Source organism: Cottoperca gobio, chromosome 5 (assembly GCF_900634415.1).
Source record: "Cottoperca gobio chromosome 5, fCotGob3.1, whole genome shotgun sequence".
NCBI classification, from domain to species: domain Eukaryota; kingdom Metazoa; phylum Chordata; class Actinopteri; order Perciformes; family Bovichtidae; genus Cottoperca; species Cottoperca gobio.
In genome coordinates, this window is record NC_041359.1 from 12110883 (window position 1) to 12128825 (window position 17943).

Genomic DNA, 17943 nt, shown 5'->3' on the forward strand with positions numbered 1-17943 from the left:
TCAACGGGTTGATTGTAAAAGAAAAAGCGGTTGGAGGTTAAAATTAAAAAGCATATTTCTTTTTACACAATTTTGAGCACTTAACTGTTATTTATCTTTGAGGTTATCAGTTATATTTTTGTGTATGTCAGTTTCTATAGGACTTCATATTTAGGAACTGCTAGAATAGTATAAGATATTTCATATATAAGTTTTTCAAAAGTAAACTAATCCTATTATGTGTGTGTGTGTGGGGGAGGGGGGGCTATAATTCAGACTTGCTGTTCTGCTTTGCTTCCGTTTCTTGGAATTCAAATTCTCCATCAAAAAACAAGTGTTCCTGGCCTGTGCGCGGTCTTTCCAGCAGGGGGCAGAGTAACACCAGGAAACCCTTGATATCTCGGCTGAGGAAGACTCCTGTCGTCCAATGAGAGTGCAGGTTATTCTGATCCTGACCAATCTTCTGCCACGGTGGATGGGCCGTTATGAAGATGCATTTGGTGATGAGGGGGGCATGTGGAGCCAACTGTTGGGACAGAAAAGCTTCTCGCTGAGTCCAAAGTTGGGCAGTCTTCTTGTAAACATGATATCCGTATCTTGCATTTTGGCGCTCGGGTTGTTTTCGTCTGCGCTGGGCACAGACTTCCACGAGGGAGAAAACGTGTCAGATTTGAGGAGGCTGCAGACGGAGTTCGGTAGTGATGAGGAGCGACATAGTTCAGAGAAGTCGGAGCTCTCGAAACGCAGCGCTGGACTGAATGAACAGACATGTACAGCTCTGCATGGAGTGGAGTCAACCCTGCAGAACAGCACCCACTCTGTAAGTGACTTGTTCAGCTTACTTTTAAACCCATCATTACATCTCTGAAGAGTACTTCAATGCGTCTGTGGTCACATGGTGCTGCTCATAGTGTCCACAAACATTTACAAATCACACCATCAAACAGATAGCAGAGATTATGTAACATGAGCTTTTCCAATGCAGCAAGATGAATGGTTCTGTAGATATTTTGTGACAGCTCTGTGACTTGAATGAAGAGAGAAGTGAATCCTGCAGTGACGCCATCTGTATGACGAAGAGAAGAAACGATTAATCGACAGGGACAGAACATTTGTCGATTTCCAAGCATTTACCTACTTTTTGCTTCTCCTTGTCTACAGTAAAGTTACTATATTTGGATCGTGGACAGTTTGTCAAACACAAAGTGTGAAATGATAGAAGGCAGATAACATTAGCATATATTGGAGAAGGTAGAACTGGCGGTTGTTTTGATTGAAGAATTGCTTAAGTAATCTATTGTCAACATAGTTTATTTTCTGACGATTAACTTCTTGTTTCTGCCTGTTACGCTCCTTTTTAATTGATCAAATCCATTAGGCCATTCTGATTAATGGTGAAGGGTGTATGGAGATTAAGGTCGATTATGTCAATACATTTTGTTTTGGTCTATAAAATGTCAGAAAATAAACAAATGTATATACCATTAGCTGGATGTTAAGAACCGATTGCACATCCAAAACTGATGTAACCGCAATTATCAATATCAGCATCTTCTGTTGTTTTCTTGCCTTTCTTTCTTCTTCTAGTCTTGAACTCTTTCTCATCTCAACTTTGATCCCACATTATAATACACCAAAGGACAGCTTCTGTTATGTTTGTACTGGACATGTTGTAATAGGAAGCACAACAAGAACAACCCAGATGTCCGGAGGAATGTTCAAGAATAACAGCTTGGTCCAAAGCTTCAGAGCTCCACAGGACAGTCTTCCTGTTGTGTGTGTGTGTGTGTGTGTGTGAGTGTGAGTGTGAGAGAGAGAGAGAGGAGAGTGATGGACGAAGTGGACGTTACATAACTTCTGTGGCCTCAGACACCTGGGCTAGCTTTTGAGCATGAAAACGATCCGGCGTGAGAAGAGACGCCTCCTCTGGGCCTTTCTTCCCTCACAAACATTCCCCACGTTCTTTCTGCTGGACTTGATCTCAGCGCCAATGTCGACTTTAATTTTCTGTTATCAGAGCTGTAGGGCTAGATCAGACAAGTCTAACCTACTCCTACGCTTCTTTGTATGCTATATTAGGCCCTGATAGACTACACACGATGTGTTTTTGTTAGCCAGCCCAAGCTTTTCTCTTTTTTATGTTTGTGTAAGGTTCATTTAGCTGACTCAGTCTGGTTTACAAACTAGCATGCTGTTACTTTTTCCTTTTTTTCTCCTCACTCCATCCCGTCCTCTATCCCCTCTGGCCGAAAGAACGTAGGGAAAAAACATGTTCTGTTTTCAGGGTGAAGTGTAACTGGGTCGCAGCCAGCTGTTGGAGCACCAAGAAAAGCAGCAGAGTTGAAGTTCCACATGGTGGGTGAAAGATAGAGAGAGTTATGGAAAGTATGGGTCTGTTGATATACAAAGAGACGTCCATAGAGAGCAACAAACTGTTGAAAATAGAGAAACATTTCTAGACTCAGAAGTGGACCTTTACTTGAAAAGGTCATAGAAAGCATTTAATTGCATCCACACTGTACAAGTGCTAGAAGTCGATACGCTTACCAAAAATGAATCAACAAACATGTTTGTAAGGTCAAACGTCTCAGTCATCTATCCAGCAAAATGTCGACACTTTCATTCCAGCTTCTAAAATGTGAGGATATGCTGCTTTTCTTTGTTCTGCATCAACGTAGATTGAATTTTGGCTGACATTAATGTACAGGCAATTACTTTCTTGATTTATCAATGAATTGTTTGATCTATAAAATATCAAACAGTGAACAAGACTTAGTCAACAGACATGCTAGCGGCTACAGTGGTACTTTGAGCTAAATGCTGACGTTAGCATGCTAACAAACTCACAGAGACAATGCTAATATTTAGCAGGTGTAATGATTAGCATGTTCACCATCTTAGGTAGAGTGTTAGCATTTTAGCATTTACTAATTAGCACAGAGTAGATAGAACAGAACCTCATTACGTTTCTTAAAACAAGCTAAGCAATTTAATCTAAATAACTCTGTCGATCGATTTAAACAAGCAATCATTCTAGTACTAGATTCAAATTGCGATGGACATATTTTCTGTTTTTTTCTGACACTGTATAGACTAAACAGTTGATCAGCATGGTCACCTGGTTATCTTGAACAACAATAATCGAATAGACATTAATGCGACCCAGTTTGCCCAACTAAGCGCAGCATCAGAGGCTTGGTGTGCTTCATGTGTCTAGATCAGAGCCAAGAGAGTTTGACCTCCTCTGAAGTGTTCTGTGTGTAAACACGGCTGAAGCAGAAAGGTTAAAACCCAGAGCAGAGGGAATAAGGAGCTCATTGTGTTGGCGTCTGACTTCTGAGAGAGGACTTTGCTCTGCTCCCACCCACCAACAGTGTGTATTACTGCGTCTGCATGGACATATATGTGCGTGTGTTCATGTACAGCAGAGTGTGCGATACTCACTTTTGCATCACCGTTGTTCATCTTTGAAAGTTGTTTGTACTGACACACCTTGAGTGTCGTGAGCTATTGTGCAGAAGGAGCTTAGACAAGCCTTTTTCAGAGCTAACCCTTAAATTCAACACGTGATTCAGCATGAGGTCATGTCTGGTTCCAGCCGGGTCAGACATTCATCTCATAATTCGCTGACTAATAACTTTTGCATCTTTTCTTCTCTTCACTGTCTCCTTCTGCGCTTCTGTTTTCCCCATCACTGAACAGGACAGAGTGATTATTAAGCTTTACATTTACTCCCTTTCCCATCCTCCTTTACCCTTCTACAGTTAGACAAAACAGCAGTTTTCACTCAGACACAGCTTTCTCAGCCTTTGCTTCAGCTGATCTGCTTTATCATGTAATTGTTGATTGTTTGAGTTTCAGTCTCAGTGAAACTGTAGCCGGTCAAGTCAGCATTTGTCAAATCAGGGGTTTCAGAGGACCAGATGTGGAACACATCCCGCCAGTTAGATTCAACACAGGTGTACAAGCAACTGGCAGAAACATTAGCAAAGGCCTGATCCTAAAACAATACACAACATGAAACCTGTTGACCTGCAGTGACCTTGGTGGCTATGCTATGCTTCTGTATGTCTCTGAAAGTGGCCGGTGTGCATCTTGTGTGGTTGAACTTTCTTTTTTAGTCTAGATAGCTTTTTCTGTTTTCCTTCCTGTTTATTGACATTGTTTGCATTCTGATTACATCCAGACTTAATGCGTTTCATCTGTTCATTGTGTAGGGTTAACACAATGTTGGTACGGCAGATTTTTGATGTCAAGGTTTGAGTTTTAAAAATCAGATTATGATATATCGGTTTATTAACATAAATACATTTACATCAACATCCTAATGAGCTAATGTTAGCATGCTAACATGCTACAATACAATAGTGAACAAGGCAAACATTATACCTGCTCAAAATTCAGCATGTTGTATTTTAGCATGTTGACGTTAGCATTTAGCATAAAGTGTACAGAGTACAGGGCTCCCAATGCTGCTATCATGGCTATAGGATTTTTGTGAATCCAGAACCAAGTCCTGCTTAAACCTCAAGAATGACCACAGCAGTGACATTCAACACATAGCCACAAGCCACAACAATGTTTTACTTTTTAAATACTTTTTTTATTTCACAATTATGCTTATTACTACACGGAAAGGGAGAAACTGACATGTAACAATGTTCCCTGACAGACTTGAAGCAAAACACTGGTTTAATGAGATGAGACACTTTGGGAGGACAGGACACGTAATTCTTTACATTCTTTAACAGATTAACAGAATGACTGCAAAGGAGGGGAGGTTAAGTTGTCAAGCAATCAACTTATTGAGATAAAAGAATAGTTGGATTCAGGCGAGGGGTGTGATTAAATGATTTATGTAGAGGAGAGATGGAAAGTTGTGTTCACACACTTGGACAGCCGGGGACGGCCAGTTTCCACTGGACCTGTTTACAAGGAGTTTCCAGCAGCCAGACCTGGCCGTCTCCTGTGGCTTTATAGAGCTGTATGCAGACTCTCTGGGGCTGTGCTCACCTTGTAAACCTCTCTGCCCTGCAAGAGAAAGACAGGAGGGGAGAAAACTTTGGTCGCTAAATACGTTGCTTAAATGACCAAACACTTGAACGTCCCTCTGGATGAATAGACTGGAATCTGGAAGTCAGTGCCCTTCAGGTCCAAACTCTTTCTACAAATTGCCTCTAATATTATGTATCATTGAGGTTTTGTTTTTAGATTTTATGTTGAACTTTCAATCTTTCGCACAGGGTTCCTGCGAATCCTTAAGGCATAAATATATTCATCTTAAAATAAGATTTTTGTATTTTGTTTACTCTCACAATTGTGTGTGTGTGTCTGTGTCTGTGTGTTCTTGCTGTGCTCGGGACATGGGTAATTGTTCTGTTCTCTGGCCTCGGCTTTGTCATTTAGGCGGGAATGTAGGTCACACACGCAGAGTGCATCCAAATGGCCGAGTTACTTTGGACAGTAAGAACAATTCATTCTGTCCTCTCGTTCAGCCAGTCACACACACACACACACACACACACACACACACACACACACACACACACACACACACTCTCTCTTGAGTTTTGTATATTTCAGAATAAAATGTGGACTTTTTGGGGTGTGTGTGTTTTTCAGTTGAGACACATTATAAGCAAATCACATGAGACTCAAAAATATTTCAAATAATTTGAGTCAAGAAACATTTCACAATATTGAGTCATTGATTGTTTTCTAAAATGTTTTTTCTCTTTTCTCTTATTTTCTTCCATTCCAGTTCACCTTCAAAGTGAGGACCATGGGTTCACTGTCGCTGGCCTGGGTGGGAGATGGTTCGGGGGTGAGTTTGTTTACATGATACAAAATATATGACTAAAAAGAGACGAGATTAGAGATGGTTGTGTAAACCCGGCTCTTTTCTCCCAGGTGCTGCTGGTGTTGACTACATTTCAGGTGCCGTTGTTCATGATGCGTTTCGGCCAGTCTAACCTCTACAGGAGGTGAGAAATGCCTGGTGGTGGTGCACTATATGGACCAGTAAATAATTTGTCATAGCTAGGGCCAGAGGGTCTAACTGCAACTTTGTCACTGTGTCAGTGAAGACTATGGGAAGACGTTCAAAGATGTGACTCACCTGATCAACCACACCTTCATCCAGAGCGAGTTCGGCATCGCCATTAGTCCCGACCACTCTGGCAAGGTGAGCCAAAGCCAGTTATTCTTCATTGTTTCAGTGCTGAGGACCCCTGCTTATACCTCCATATGGGGATTTGTGTGTTGTTGCGGTTGATCTATATAAAAGTACATACCTTTGCCTCATAATAACACAGAAAAATCATAAAGCTACAGTCTACTGTTGTAGCACACGAAGGATCTTTCCTTAAAGCTCCTGTCTGTTTGTTTTCAGGTGATGCTCACTGGAGATGTATCAGACATCGGGGGGTTTAAACTCTTTCGCTCACAGGACTTTGGCATGACCTTTGTTCCAACCAACCTGCCGTTTGAGCCCCTCATTCAGATGATGTACAACCCTGGAGACTGCAATGCACTTGTGACGCTCAGCATCATGGTAGCAGCTTTCATACTTTAGACCAAACCAAACCAATCCACTTAATCCTTGATTAGGCATTACTGAATACTCCAAAGTCTATGAACACTTTTGAACTGACTGAGCCTTTTCCCTGCAGTTGGACCTGTGGCTGTCTGAGGACTTTGGTGCCACCTGGAGGAAGATCCATGACAGTGTTTGTTTGGTCAGATGGTAAGAGTTGTCCTCTACATCAGTGGTTCCCAAATGGGTTATTTACTTCAGTGTTTCCCCTAGGTTTACTGCTCTGGGGGGTGCTGCCTGGGCTGGATCAGGTCCGTGCGTGGCGCAGATATTTTAAGTTCTCTCCTCACCTTTCCTCCGCTCGGTCTCTGACTGTAAGTGTGTGCGCTCGAGCGCGAGTTCGGAAGCGGAGCTCCGCCCTTCACGAAGCAAAGCAGAGGAGATAAAGCTTGATAAAGCTTATAGTTAGGGCTGGCTCAGGTTTGCCCTGGATCAGCCCCTAGTTATGCTGCTATAGGCTTAGACTGCCGGGGGACACCTCCCTGCTCTCTTCCTTCTCTTCCTCTCTCCTCCCCTCCCTCTCTTCTTCTCCCTCTCTATCTGTATGCATTTATGTAAATGTTGTTACTAACACATCATCCGGGGTATCATCCCCGGAGTGTCTGTCTCTCATGTGGCAGGTTGCCACTGATAAAGTTTACGTCAGGATCATGAATCGTGACAGCCCCTGCTGCCCTGGTCCTGCTGGACACCGGGAAGCCTTTTTGACATTTTCTTGGATTCATCCAAACTTTCTCTTTTTTCAACACAACATCATTTCTGTCAAATGTTGTATTTGTACTATGTTGTTTATCCTGTACACACGACATCTATTGCACGTCTGTCCGTCCTGGGAGAGGGATCCCTCCTCAGTTGCTCTCCCTGAGGTTTCTTCCATTTTTCCCCCTTTAATTTTGGGGTTTCTTTTAGGAAGTTTTTCCTTGTGCGATGCGAGGGTCTAAGGACAGAGGATGTTGTAACCTGTACAGTCTGTAAAGCACACTGAGACGAATGTATAATTTGTGATATTGGGCTATACAAATAAATTTGATTTGATTTGACAGGAGAGAATGTAAATACGCAAAGCAACTGAAACGTGCACATAAATGACATAAATGACATAAGCGTTTAGTTTATTTAATAAAAGAGCACCTGTTCAATGTGAAAAGTGAGTTGTGAATATATATATATATATATATATATATATATATATATATATATATATATATATATTATATTATATATATATATATATATATATAAAAACACTGGCAGGGTGTGAAACAGCTTTGTCCATATTTGTTCCCACACAGCCTCCATGTGCATCTTTGTTTCTGCCAGAACAGGGGTGTGTGTGTGTGTGTGTTATTCCAGCTGTTTTTCTCACCACAGTTTGCATCACTCTCCTGACTCGGCTTTCATTTGGTCACCTCAGGTTCACATGAGGCTGTGGCGTCAGCCTGTGGTTGTTAGCATTGTGGGAACGTTGTGATAGCTCTGACCACAGCTGTTATTTAGGCCCCAACCTAAATTGACGGCAGCGAGAGGGAGCAGAGGCTGCTGTCAAGTGAATCATGAGTCAGCAAAGGCATTCTTATTCAGCCCACAGTCCTTGAACTGGCAGAATCTTTGCAGTGTGAAAACCTTTGTCCCCTTTGGCAGCAAACAAAGCCAGAGAGGGCTTGGAGCACGGCCCGGGGGGGGGGGGGGGGGGGCACTTAGAGGAAACCACAACCATAATCTATGATCTCTACAAATTCCATTTGAATTCTGAGCACTTTCAGATGTTAAAAAGAGATGAGTACAATTAGATCATTCCTTTCTTCAGATTCCTTCCTTAACTGTTTCTTAATTTTCTCACATACAGGGGTCCAAAAAACAGCATCTACTTTACAACAAACTACAATGGATCATGCAGTAAGTGAAAACAGTATAGTCACATCGTATATTTAAAATCTTGCAATACATGAAGTAACTCCACTTTCTTTCTGTTAGATGAAAAAGGAATGTTAGAGTTAAGGAAGACAGCAGACTATGGTCGAAGTTTCCAGACCATCGCAACAAGAGTTTTCTCCTTTGTACTGGGAGGGCGCTTCGTTTTTGCCTCCATCATGACTGGCACGGTATGTATGTATGTATGTATGTAAGTGTGTGTGCGTGTGTGTGTGTTTGCTTCTGTACATTTATTGAATCGAAGAGCAGTATGTGTACTGTTTCTTTGTTGACATAAATGGTAACATTTTTGTACGTTACCTCCCTTTGCACATTTTACGAGGTAAACACTCAAAGGGCCAGTTAACCCATATTACAAAAAAAAACATTTTTTTGTTCACCTTGTGTTCACATGCAGACTGTATCTGGATTAAGAGAAACTTGTGTTAATGCAGGGTGTAAATGAGCGCATAAGGCATTGTGATCGGATCAGCCAGGCGACATCTGGAGGTGTTTTGGCTCATATTGTGATCAGTTCTCAGCCAGGTATAAATACAATCCGTACAGCGTGACCACATTCTGAAGAAGACCATCTGCACAAAATCACCTAATTCTGTCTCTTGATTCTGGCTGAAGATGCAAGGCTAAAGTTCCATTTAGTCGCTGACAAAGTGACTAAGCATGAATGAACATTGTCCATGGCATTGCTTTCTTTGACGTAGGATGAGCCATGATTGTTGACCACCAGATCTAATTAACTAATTTGCATATTATTCAGAGCTGATCACAATGCATGTAAAACAGAGTAAATGAAACGCTAATAATACCAGGAAGTAAATGCAAAGGATTTAAGAAAGATATTCAAAAATAAAACAGTTCTGAAGCTTTGGTTGGAGATACTCAGAGGAGGAGCAATATATTCTAATGAGCCGGCATGTGACATAGCCAAATGTTATTGGTTTGTTGAATCCCATGTTCTCTGACCTGAGGCAGCCGACAAAAAGTGTCTGGGTTTGTTTATTTCACAGTTTGTGTGTTGGTAGGCTCTCCAGATACCCAAATGTGTGTGCAAAAGCACTGACAAAGTTAGTTTTTCATAATATATCCCATTTAAACTTCTGCAACCACCCCATTATCATGCAGGTGAAAGGAATGTTGTTTGTTCTTTGGGATGTGGGTGTACTGGCCCTTTTAACATGGCTTAACATTCAATACTTCTGTCAACATTATAAAGCTGTAAAGGAGCAGTTGTCACAACGTGTGTGTGTGTGTGTGTGTGTGTGTGTGTGTGTGTGTGTGTGTTTTAGGGTACAGAGCGTATGATCCACGTGTCAGTGAACGGAGGTGAGGTGTGGAACATGGCTCAACTTCCTACAGTCAACCACGAGCAGTTCTACTCCATCCTGGCAGCCAATCAGGACATGATATTCATGCATGTGGACGACCCTGGAGGTCAGAACCAGTGAGGATGCTGATAGTGATGATTGATGTGGATAATGTTGGTGATACAGAATGTCTGATAAGCAGAAGCCTTGGGGCCGTCACACCGTGTTTAATCTGTGTGTGTGTGTGTGTGTGTGTGTGTGTGTGTGTGTGTGTAACCAGACTCTGGTGTTGGAACCATCTATGTGTCAGATGACAGAGGAGCCGTGTTCTCTAAGTCTCTGGAGCGCCATCTTTACACGACCACAGGAAGCGACACCGACTTCACTGCCATTACTTCACTCAGGGGCGTCTACATGACCAGCGTACTCACAGAGGGTGGGTCAGCACACTGTACTTACATGTACATGTATGTACTTACATATTTAAAAAGGAATCTTCTGTTATTCTTTGTCAACATTTTAAATCTGAAACAGTCGTAACATTCTCTAAACTTTCATTTTTCAACATGGCAGTCAACCCTGGAAATGTTTCTTATACTTAAATCTCTGTTTCGTTCTACTTTTTTAGTTGACGCTGACTGCTCAATGAACAATGCAGGAATGTCAGTTTTGTCTCTCTGAACGCTTTTGAGTATCACACCGAGCTTTTCAAATTCCCATTTTAACAGTAGGCAAACGTTTACTGATAAAGGTACTGAACAGAAAACGTAGTACACAGAAAAAGGATCGGCACATTTGTATATACAGTCAATTTATCTGAGGAGCAATGTGTTACATGTAAACAGAAAATTCTTCCTTTAATCTTTTATGTAAAGTCGTATACAGAAAATAAGCCCTATAACTTTAACTAAAGTTACAGCGGACTAAATGTCCACTGCCATTTATAACCTCAAGATAATATCAAATTGATTGATTTGGTTGATTTTCTTTCCACAGTGATATAATCCAAGAGCAATTGCTGACTCAGGAAAATGTTTTTTTAAATTGTTAAGAGGAGTGTAAAGTTTGTATTATGGGCTAAACATGCACAACATGTCTGTATAGATCCTGATAGTAAGTAAAGTGAATGTTATTTACTGCAGATGGTGCAATGGAGACAGTGATCACTTTTGACCAAGGAGCAAAATGGCAGACGCTGCGCAGACCACAGAACAGCCACTGTGACACTGAGACCTCCACCAACAGGCCTAACAAAGTGAGGCAAACATACATGTATAATTTCAGTATATTTAAATGCATACATTTTTATCTTGATGTACAAATATCTTTCATTATTTCTGGAGTGTTTTATTTGTGCAAAGAGCTTTTAGTTTTTGTAATTTTATTAAATCTGTTCTGTTCTGAGTGTCTGCTGTGAGCGTGTTGACTTGGTACCAACATTACCTTAATCATCGTGTGTTTACAGTGCAGACTTCATATCCACGCCTCCTACAGCACCACCATGAAGATGAACGTCCCCATGCTGCCTCTCTCACAGCCCAGTGCTGTGGGCCTCATTCTGGCCCATGGTAAAAAAGATGTCTTTACCCCGAATCATTTCACTGCATGATGAAATGTCTCATAACATCGCTGTCCTCCATTTCTTCAGGCAGCGTTGGAGAAGCAGAGTCTGCTCTCTCCCCTGATGTGTACGTGTCTGATGACGGGGGCTACTCGTGGCTGTTAGCTCTCAGGGCCCCCCACCATTATGCTATAATGGACTCTGGAGGGCTGCTGGTGGCTGTAGAGCACACCAACTCACCTGTCAATCAGATCAAGTGAATATAACGGAGTTTACTACACGTTTTCTTTATTTCATTATTGTTTAGTATCACTTTCTTTGACACCCATGTCTGTAATGCACTATAAACATACTTCTAATGTGTTATTATATTAGCACTGTATAATTATCTAAATATAACAATAATCATAACACATTATTATAATGCATTGTATAATGACAAAGTATCATTTGTATCAAACTTCATCATTTCTGGTCACTCACTGACAGATTGTTTTAATAGTGTTATAATTCCCATAGTTGTAATACATTATAATCATTTTATTATGCATTAACTATATGAGGTATAGGCAGATATAATGCATTACAAGATGGTTTTAAGTCACTATAAGTGGTCTTCCTATTCTTTTTATTGTTGTTTTCTAATTGATTTGTCACTTGTAAATGTGTAAATGTTTTTGCTTTATGGGCTTCTCCCCCCCCCCCCCCCCCCCCTCCATTATTTTTTCCCCAACATCCTCAGGTTTTCTACAGACGAGGGGCAGTGTTGGCATACGTATAACTTCACCAGCGACCCGCTTCACTTCAGCGGTATGGACAGTGAGCCGGGCTCTCGCTCCATGAACGTCAGCCTGTGGGGCTACAGGAACGACTTCAGTAAATGGGTGGTGATCACCATAGACTTCAGGAAGCTCCTCACCAGAGACTGTGAGTATGTGAGAGAATGTGGGTGTAATGGGAAGAGTTTCCCCTTTTTGATTTACTCTGTGTGTGTGTGTGTGTGTGTGTGTGTGTGTGTGTGTGTGTGTGTGTGTGTGTGTGTGTGTGTGTGTGTGTGTGTGTGTGTGTGTGTGTGTGTGTGTGTGTGTGTGTGTGTGCGCACAGGTACTGAGGGGGACTACGTACAGTGGCTGGCTCACTCTGCAGACCCCAGTGGATCTAATGATGGCTGTGTGCTGGGCTATAAAGAGACCTTCTTACGCCTGAGGAAAGACTCTGTCTGCTGGAACGGGAGGGACTATGCCGTCACAAAGAAGCTGTCACCCTGTTCATGTACAATGGACGATTATCACTGGTATGTTTTTGGGAAATACCAAAATAGATCAAGTATATTACACAGATTTACACAGTTTGTAAGAATGCCATGTGAGCTTCTGCTTTGTCTTTCAGTGACTTTGGATATTACCGGCCAGAGAACAGCTCAGAGTGTGTGGAGCAGGAGGAGATGAAGGGTCAACCTCTGGAGTTTTGTTTAAATGGGACCACCGAACAGCTACAGACCAGCGGGTGAGAAGGCCTGTTTTTATCTTTGCTCTCCTTCCTCAGATGTATTTTAGAAATGAGGAAACTAAATATAGAAAATGTATACATAAGAATGACAAAGTTACAAGTCTTACCACTGTATGGTAAAAGGTTGTGGGTAATAGGAAAAGCAAACAAGCCAACAATAATTGAGTCTAATTCATACACCAGGTTAGTATGTTTCCATTTCTGCCTCTACATCTCCCTGCATTAGTGGTATGAGTCTTATCTTCAATCTCCCAGCTTTATTGTCCTTCCCTGTGTCCTTGTCATTGAGTTTTATCTTGCCTCGCATGTCTCTCTGCCTCTCCTTACATTTAAGATACCGGAAGATTCCAGGAGACCTGTGTAAGGGAGGTTTCCAGCCAGAAAGGAAGGAGACAGACCTGAGGAGGATGTGCACCAGCAACGCCCTTCATCCAAATTCTCTGGTCAGTTCTGCTCATTCTAAAAATGAGACTAGATGGGCTAGTAGAACATTATGTATCTAGTGAACTTTAGATAATGTTCTCATTCAATGTGAATGAGAAGGTGTGTCCAAACTTTTGACTGGTACTGTATATTGGGATGCACTGAAAATCAATAGGGGAACCTCTGATCTTCGGCACGGTCAACACTGAAGCATGCGTGGGTTATCTATTTGTGGTGTGACATGGACTAAGATTCCAAACAAATTTTGTGCAAATCTCAGCCAGATAATCTCAGTTACTGCATATTTTTCCAATTCATCCAACGTGAGCGCGTTTACAAGCGGCAGACATAAAGTCTGCTAAATGTTTGGTCCTGTGATGATTTTCCAAGGTTGTTTTCGGGATGTAAATTCTTCACACGTTTGAGACTTTTCTGATTCTTTATCTCTAACAGACTGAAATCAGTTCACCGAACACCGCTGTCATAGTGATGGTTGTCATAGCGATGCTTCTGACGAGTGCTGTTGCAGGGGTTTGGCTGGTTAAGAAATACGTCTGCGGAGGCCGGTCAGTAACCTGTGTTTCATCTTTCCACACAGAAATAAACACTGTAAATACTGTATTTCATCTCTGTTTGTTTCTCATGTCCTCATCAGGTTCCTCGTGCACCGATATTCAGTTATGAGGGAGCATGTTGAGGCTGATAAAATAGAAGGAGTGGATGATATTGACCCTCACTACATGGAAACAGGAAAAGCACAGTACAACGAAGACTCAGATCAGGTATCTGGTTCTGTGTAAAAGGCCCTTTTTTTTTAGTTAAACTTAGTGATAATCTTTTAACTAATGTGTGTTTGTGTCTCTCCACAGGACCTCTTAGAATAAGGTGGACATTTCTCTCCTCTCAAAGGCTCTTCAAGGCTAAATTTAACGCAGTCTTTCATGATGCCTGGGTACTCCTGTTGCTCCCACATGCCGATTACCATCTTTTTTTTTCCCACTTCTTGCTATCCCCTGGTGGCTGGAGGACTCGGCAGCAACTCACATTGCTTTCTTGTACCAGGCTCCAACAAAAAGGTCGAACCGGTGGTTTTGGGGAGGGGAGACAACCCCAGCACAAAACAGAAGAAAGCCGGGGGTCCCTGGAGAGCTTTTGTTGTTTCTGTCACAAAGAGTTCTGCTAAGACCACGGAGTTTCATACTGACCTGAGAAAAGATGGCCTTTCATATCGTGATGCACTGCAGAAGCACAATACAGAGGCTAGATATAGAGGCTTGCTGAACATTTTACAAAATAAGCGTTAGGAAACAGCCAAGCAACAAAATACAGAAAATAATAATCAGTAGTTTAGTCTGCTGTCAGTTAAGTAGTTTTTGTACACTTTTGTAAACTTAAAACTTGCAAGATCCAGTCCTGTTGTGCATGGCGGCCATTTTAACATTAATTTTGTCAGCTTCACCAGTCACTAAAATTAGGCTAGACTACTCACTATGAGTTACTAATAGTCACGAGTTCTTTAGAAATGAGCACTTTTCATTTGAATACTGTAGCTGCTTCTGAGCGCAGTAGTGCCTCCTTTAATGTTGCTGGTCACTATTGTCTGACTCGTGCTGTTATTTTAATCAAGTCATGCACTTTAGATACAAACCTTTCAGTACACTATCATAGTTTTTTTTTATGACAGCAATAACGTTTTAATAGAGACTGTTGCCTCTTATTTTATACCACTTCACAGTTTTAATTATTATGAAATAGTTTTATATTGGTAGACGAGTCAGACTATAATGTAATAGTAAGCAGAACATACAAGAGCAAATACTTTTTTTAGATAGTAAAAGACAAATTAGTGGCTAGTGCTTATTTTAGAAGAACTTGTAATGATAATAACAAGAGGAACAATAAAAGAAGTCAATCCGAGTCTTTGAGTGCCTTGTGAAACTTTTGGAATTGGAATAAATGTTAAAAGGGCCTGCTATTGTTGTGAAGACATAAAAATGCAAACTCATTTTCTTTTTATAGTGCAGCTTTATACAAGCAATATTTTCTACTCCCCTGTATGTGTGGTTAAAAGACTTGAATTATTGCCAAAGCACTTTTATTGTTTAGTTTTCTAATTGTAGAGGTGAGGTTGTAGAGGTGAAACCTAACCTTAGCCCAGCATTATTGTCCTAAAGTATGAAGGTAATGCTAATCCCAAGCCCTTTACTTGAACTTTTTGATTGTTATGCTTAACAGGGTGCACCAATATGTTGCTGTTGTTGTGTTTTAAATATTTCTTTGTTTGTTTTTTTATTTGGCTGATATTTTCCCTTCATCAGCCAATACCAATATGCATTTGTCCAACCATCTTAATGCAGGTGCAGGTATAATCATCAAGATAATCAATTGTTATTAGAAACCATGTTTCTGTTACTAATATTACAGCAGAAAATTGATATTAGCAGTACAAACATTTCCAGACTTATACTGATACTGCTTTTTTAAAGCTATTATTAGCCAGTCTTCTCATATATTGGTGCATCCCAACTTAATTATTCCACAGATTTTGCTAAATATAAACAATAACAGAACTAATTTATCAAATGAATGTGTCTGGTGGCCATAAAAAGCATAAAGGTTATTAAGTTAATTGAGTTGCATCTTGTTTTACGAGTTGTTGAGATAATATGTAAGAACTGTAACTTTTGACACGTGCAGGGCTTATGGCTAATGCTTGTGTTCTCCAGCAGAGTCAATAATATCCCAGCGAATAAGCTATTGTAATAAGCTGGCCTAATATAGAGGCATATTCTCAAGGACTGTTGGGTGCACTTTGTCAGATATGAAAGCAAATTCAAATGCTTGATGCTTCTTTATTTACACAACTGTCAGTAAGAACAAGCCCAGATATTTACTGAATTCAATGAGTTATTTTTGCACTGTATCTACAGATCTGTGAAAAAGTTGCATTTGTGCCTCCTTGTTCATCTCATTTTTGTTAGGTATTCGGGCCATGAGTTGTGATCTTCATTCCCTCTTGTTTTCCTAACTGTTGGCTAGAATATCAGAGATGAGTATCTCTGAATAAAACTATTCTGTAGCACAAATGTTTTATAACAACGTTGGCATTTATTGAATGAAATCACATGATCCGTTCAGTCGTGTTCGGGTTTTGTTAATGCACACTTTCTATAAATGAAATAATACTTGAGTCAAGTCAATAAAAACATGTTAAGTATGTTCATAGTACAGCCTACAATGTAAAAAGTACAAATAGCCATTGCGAAGATGTGATCTTTAACTGATTTATTGTTATTGCATTAATAGGTGAGAAGTATTTCAATTGGCCTTTCTATTCGATATACTGCTAGTGTTATTGTAACCTTGAATGGGTACCATAAAGTGCAATGCCCTCCTTTGCACTTACAACACAATTATTGAGCTACATCGAGGTAATAAACAATGATGGAACAATCTCACTATGAATTAAAAGCAGGCAGATTTAAATAGTTGCATTAGTTGCACCATTGAGGGATTTTTCACAACCTGGCAAAGAAAATGTTTTTCTTATTAATTGCTTATAAGTAATCTATTACGTACTAGTTACCGATTTATCAACCAAAAATAAAGTTATTTACTATTTAAAAACATTTTTAGGAGTGCCTTATTAGAAAGTGGCATGGACATTCATAACTCATGTTTCAGTTCTAACAGAACATCATATTCAATGTAAAATGTAACATTAAAAATGATTCAGCAAAATAGATTACGCTAGCCAGAGCTACATCTTAAATGTAAGTAAAAAGTATCCCAAAATATCTCTTATGGAGTTAGTTACAATATTTGTGGACGAAGTTTTCAGATCCTTAACTTTAGTAAAAGTACTAATACCACACTACAAATACTCTTGTTATAAGTAAAGGTCCTGCATTGAAAATGTTATTTAAGTAAAAGTGTTTAAGTGTAATCAGGAAAAATGTAGTTAAAATATAAAAATGTCCGCTGTGACTGTACTATATATATATATATATATATATATATATATATATATATATATATCACTGATTCTTAAGAATTTGGATAAAACATGTCCCACTAAGGAAAGTGTTAATTCTGTTGAAAAGCAATCACATTTTCTCATTTAAAATAATCAATGTTGATCATCTGAGGATCTTTTGCACAAATGTAACATTTGTTCATATGTTTGTCTTTAATTTTATAAATTATATGATTATATGATCACCCAATACACAGAAAGTCAGTTGTCCCCAGACAAGAGATTGTCATTTCAATTCGATAATAAATTGTGAACAACTCATTCAAAATGTATAATATATATACCAAATGAAAGAGTAGAGTCCAATATTTCTTTAAAACTAAAAGCAATGAATGTTCAAATATATTCACTTTATTTTATGGTGTTTAATGTGTCCAAGGTTTTTGTCAACACCGTCAAATATTTATAAAAAAGCAATAAAATCAGGCGACCACATGATGAACTGCACTCCTGCTCTTAAATGTGGAGAGGGTGTCTGCCTCCCGAACACAAACTGGAAGCTGGTTCCACTGGAGAGGAGCTTGATGGCTGAAGGCTCTGGCTCCCATTGTACTCTTAGAGACTCTAGGAACCACAAGTAACCCTGCAGTCTGAGAGCGTAATG

The 17943-nt window shown here is 40.1% G+C and overlaps 1 protein-coding gene across 1 annotated transcript; it reads left to right on the forward strand.

The window, feature by feature from the left end:
• Positions 1-391: 391 nt before the first annotated feature.
• LOC115008380 (sortilin-like) lies at positions 392-16483 on the forward strand. The gene is made up of 20 exons (XM_029431956.1): positions 392-799; positions 5741-5803; positions 5890-5963; positions 6061-6163; positions 6371-6532; positions 6651-6724; positions 8421-8470; positions 8549-8676; positions 9793-9937; positions 10091-10246; positions 10953-11065; positions 11276-11378; positions 11459-11627; positions 12114-12298; positions 12476-12665; positions 12761-12877; positions 13215-13323; positions 13757-13869; positions 13959-14085; positions 14173-16483. The coding sequence occupies exons 1-20, from the start codon at positions 407-409 to the stop codon at positions 14185-14187; spliced, it is 2589 nt and encodes an 862-aa protein (XP_029287816.1). The 5' UTR covers positions 392-406; the 3' UTR covers positions 14188-16483.
• Positions 16484-17943: the final 1460 nt, after the last annotated feature.

Bases quoted from the DNA above. Each gene is read 5' to 3' on its own strand.
- LOC115008380 (XM_029431956.1), top strand. From the start codon at position 407: ATGAGAGTGCAGGTTATTCTGATCCTGACCAATCTTCTGCCACGGTGG. The intron at 800-5,740 runs GTAAGTGACTTG...CTTCCATTCCAG, and splicing joins TGCAGAACAGCACCCACTCT to TTCACCTTCAAAGTGAGGAC. The intron at 12,878-13,214 runs GTGAGAAGGCCT...CTTACATTTAAG, and splicing joins GAACAGCTACAGACCAGCGG to ATACCGGAAGATTCCAGGAG.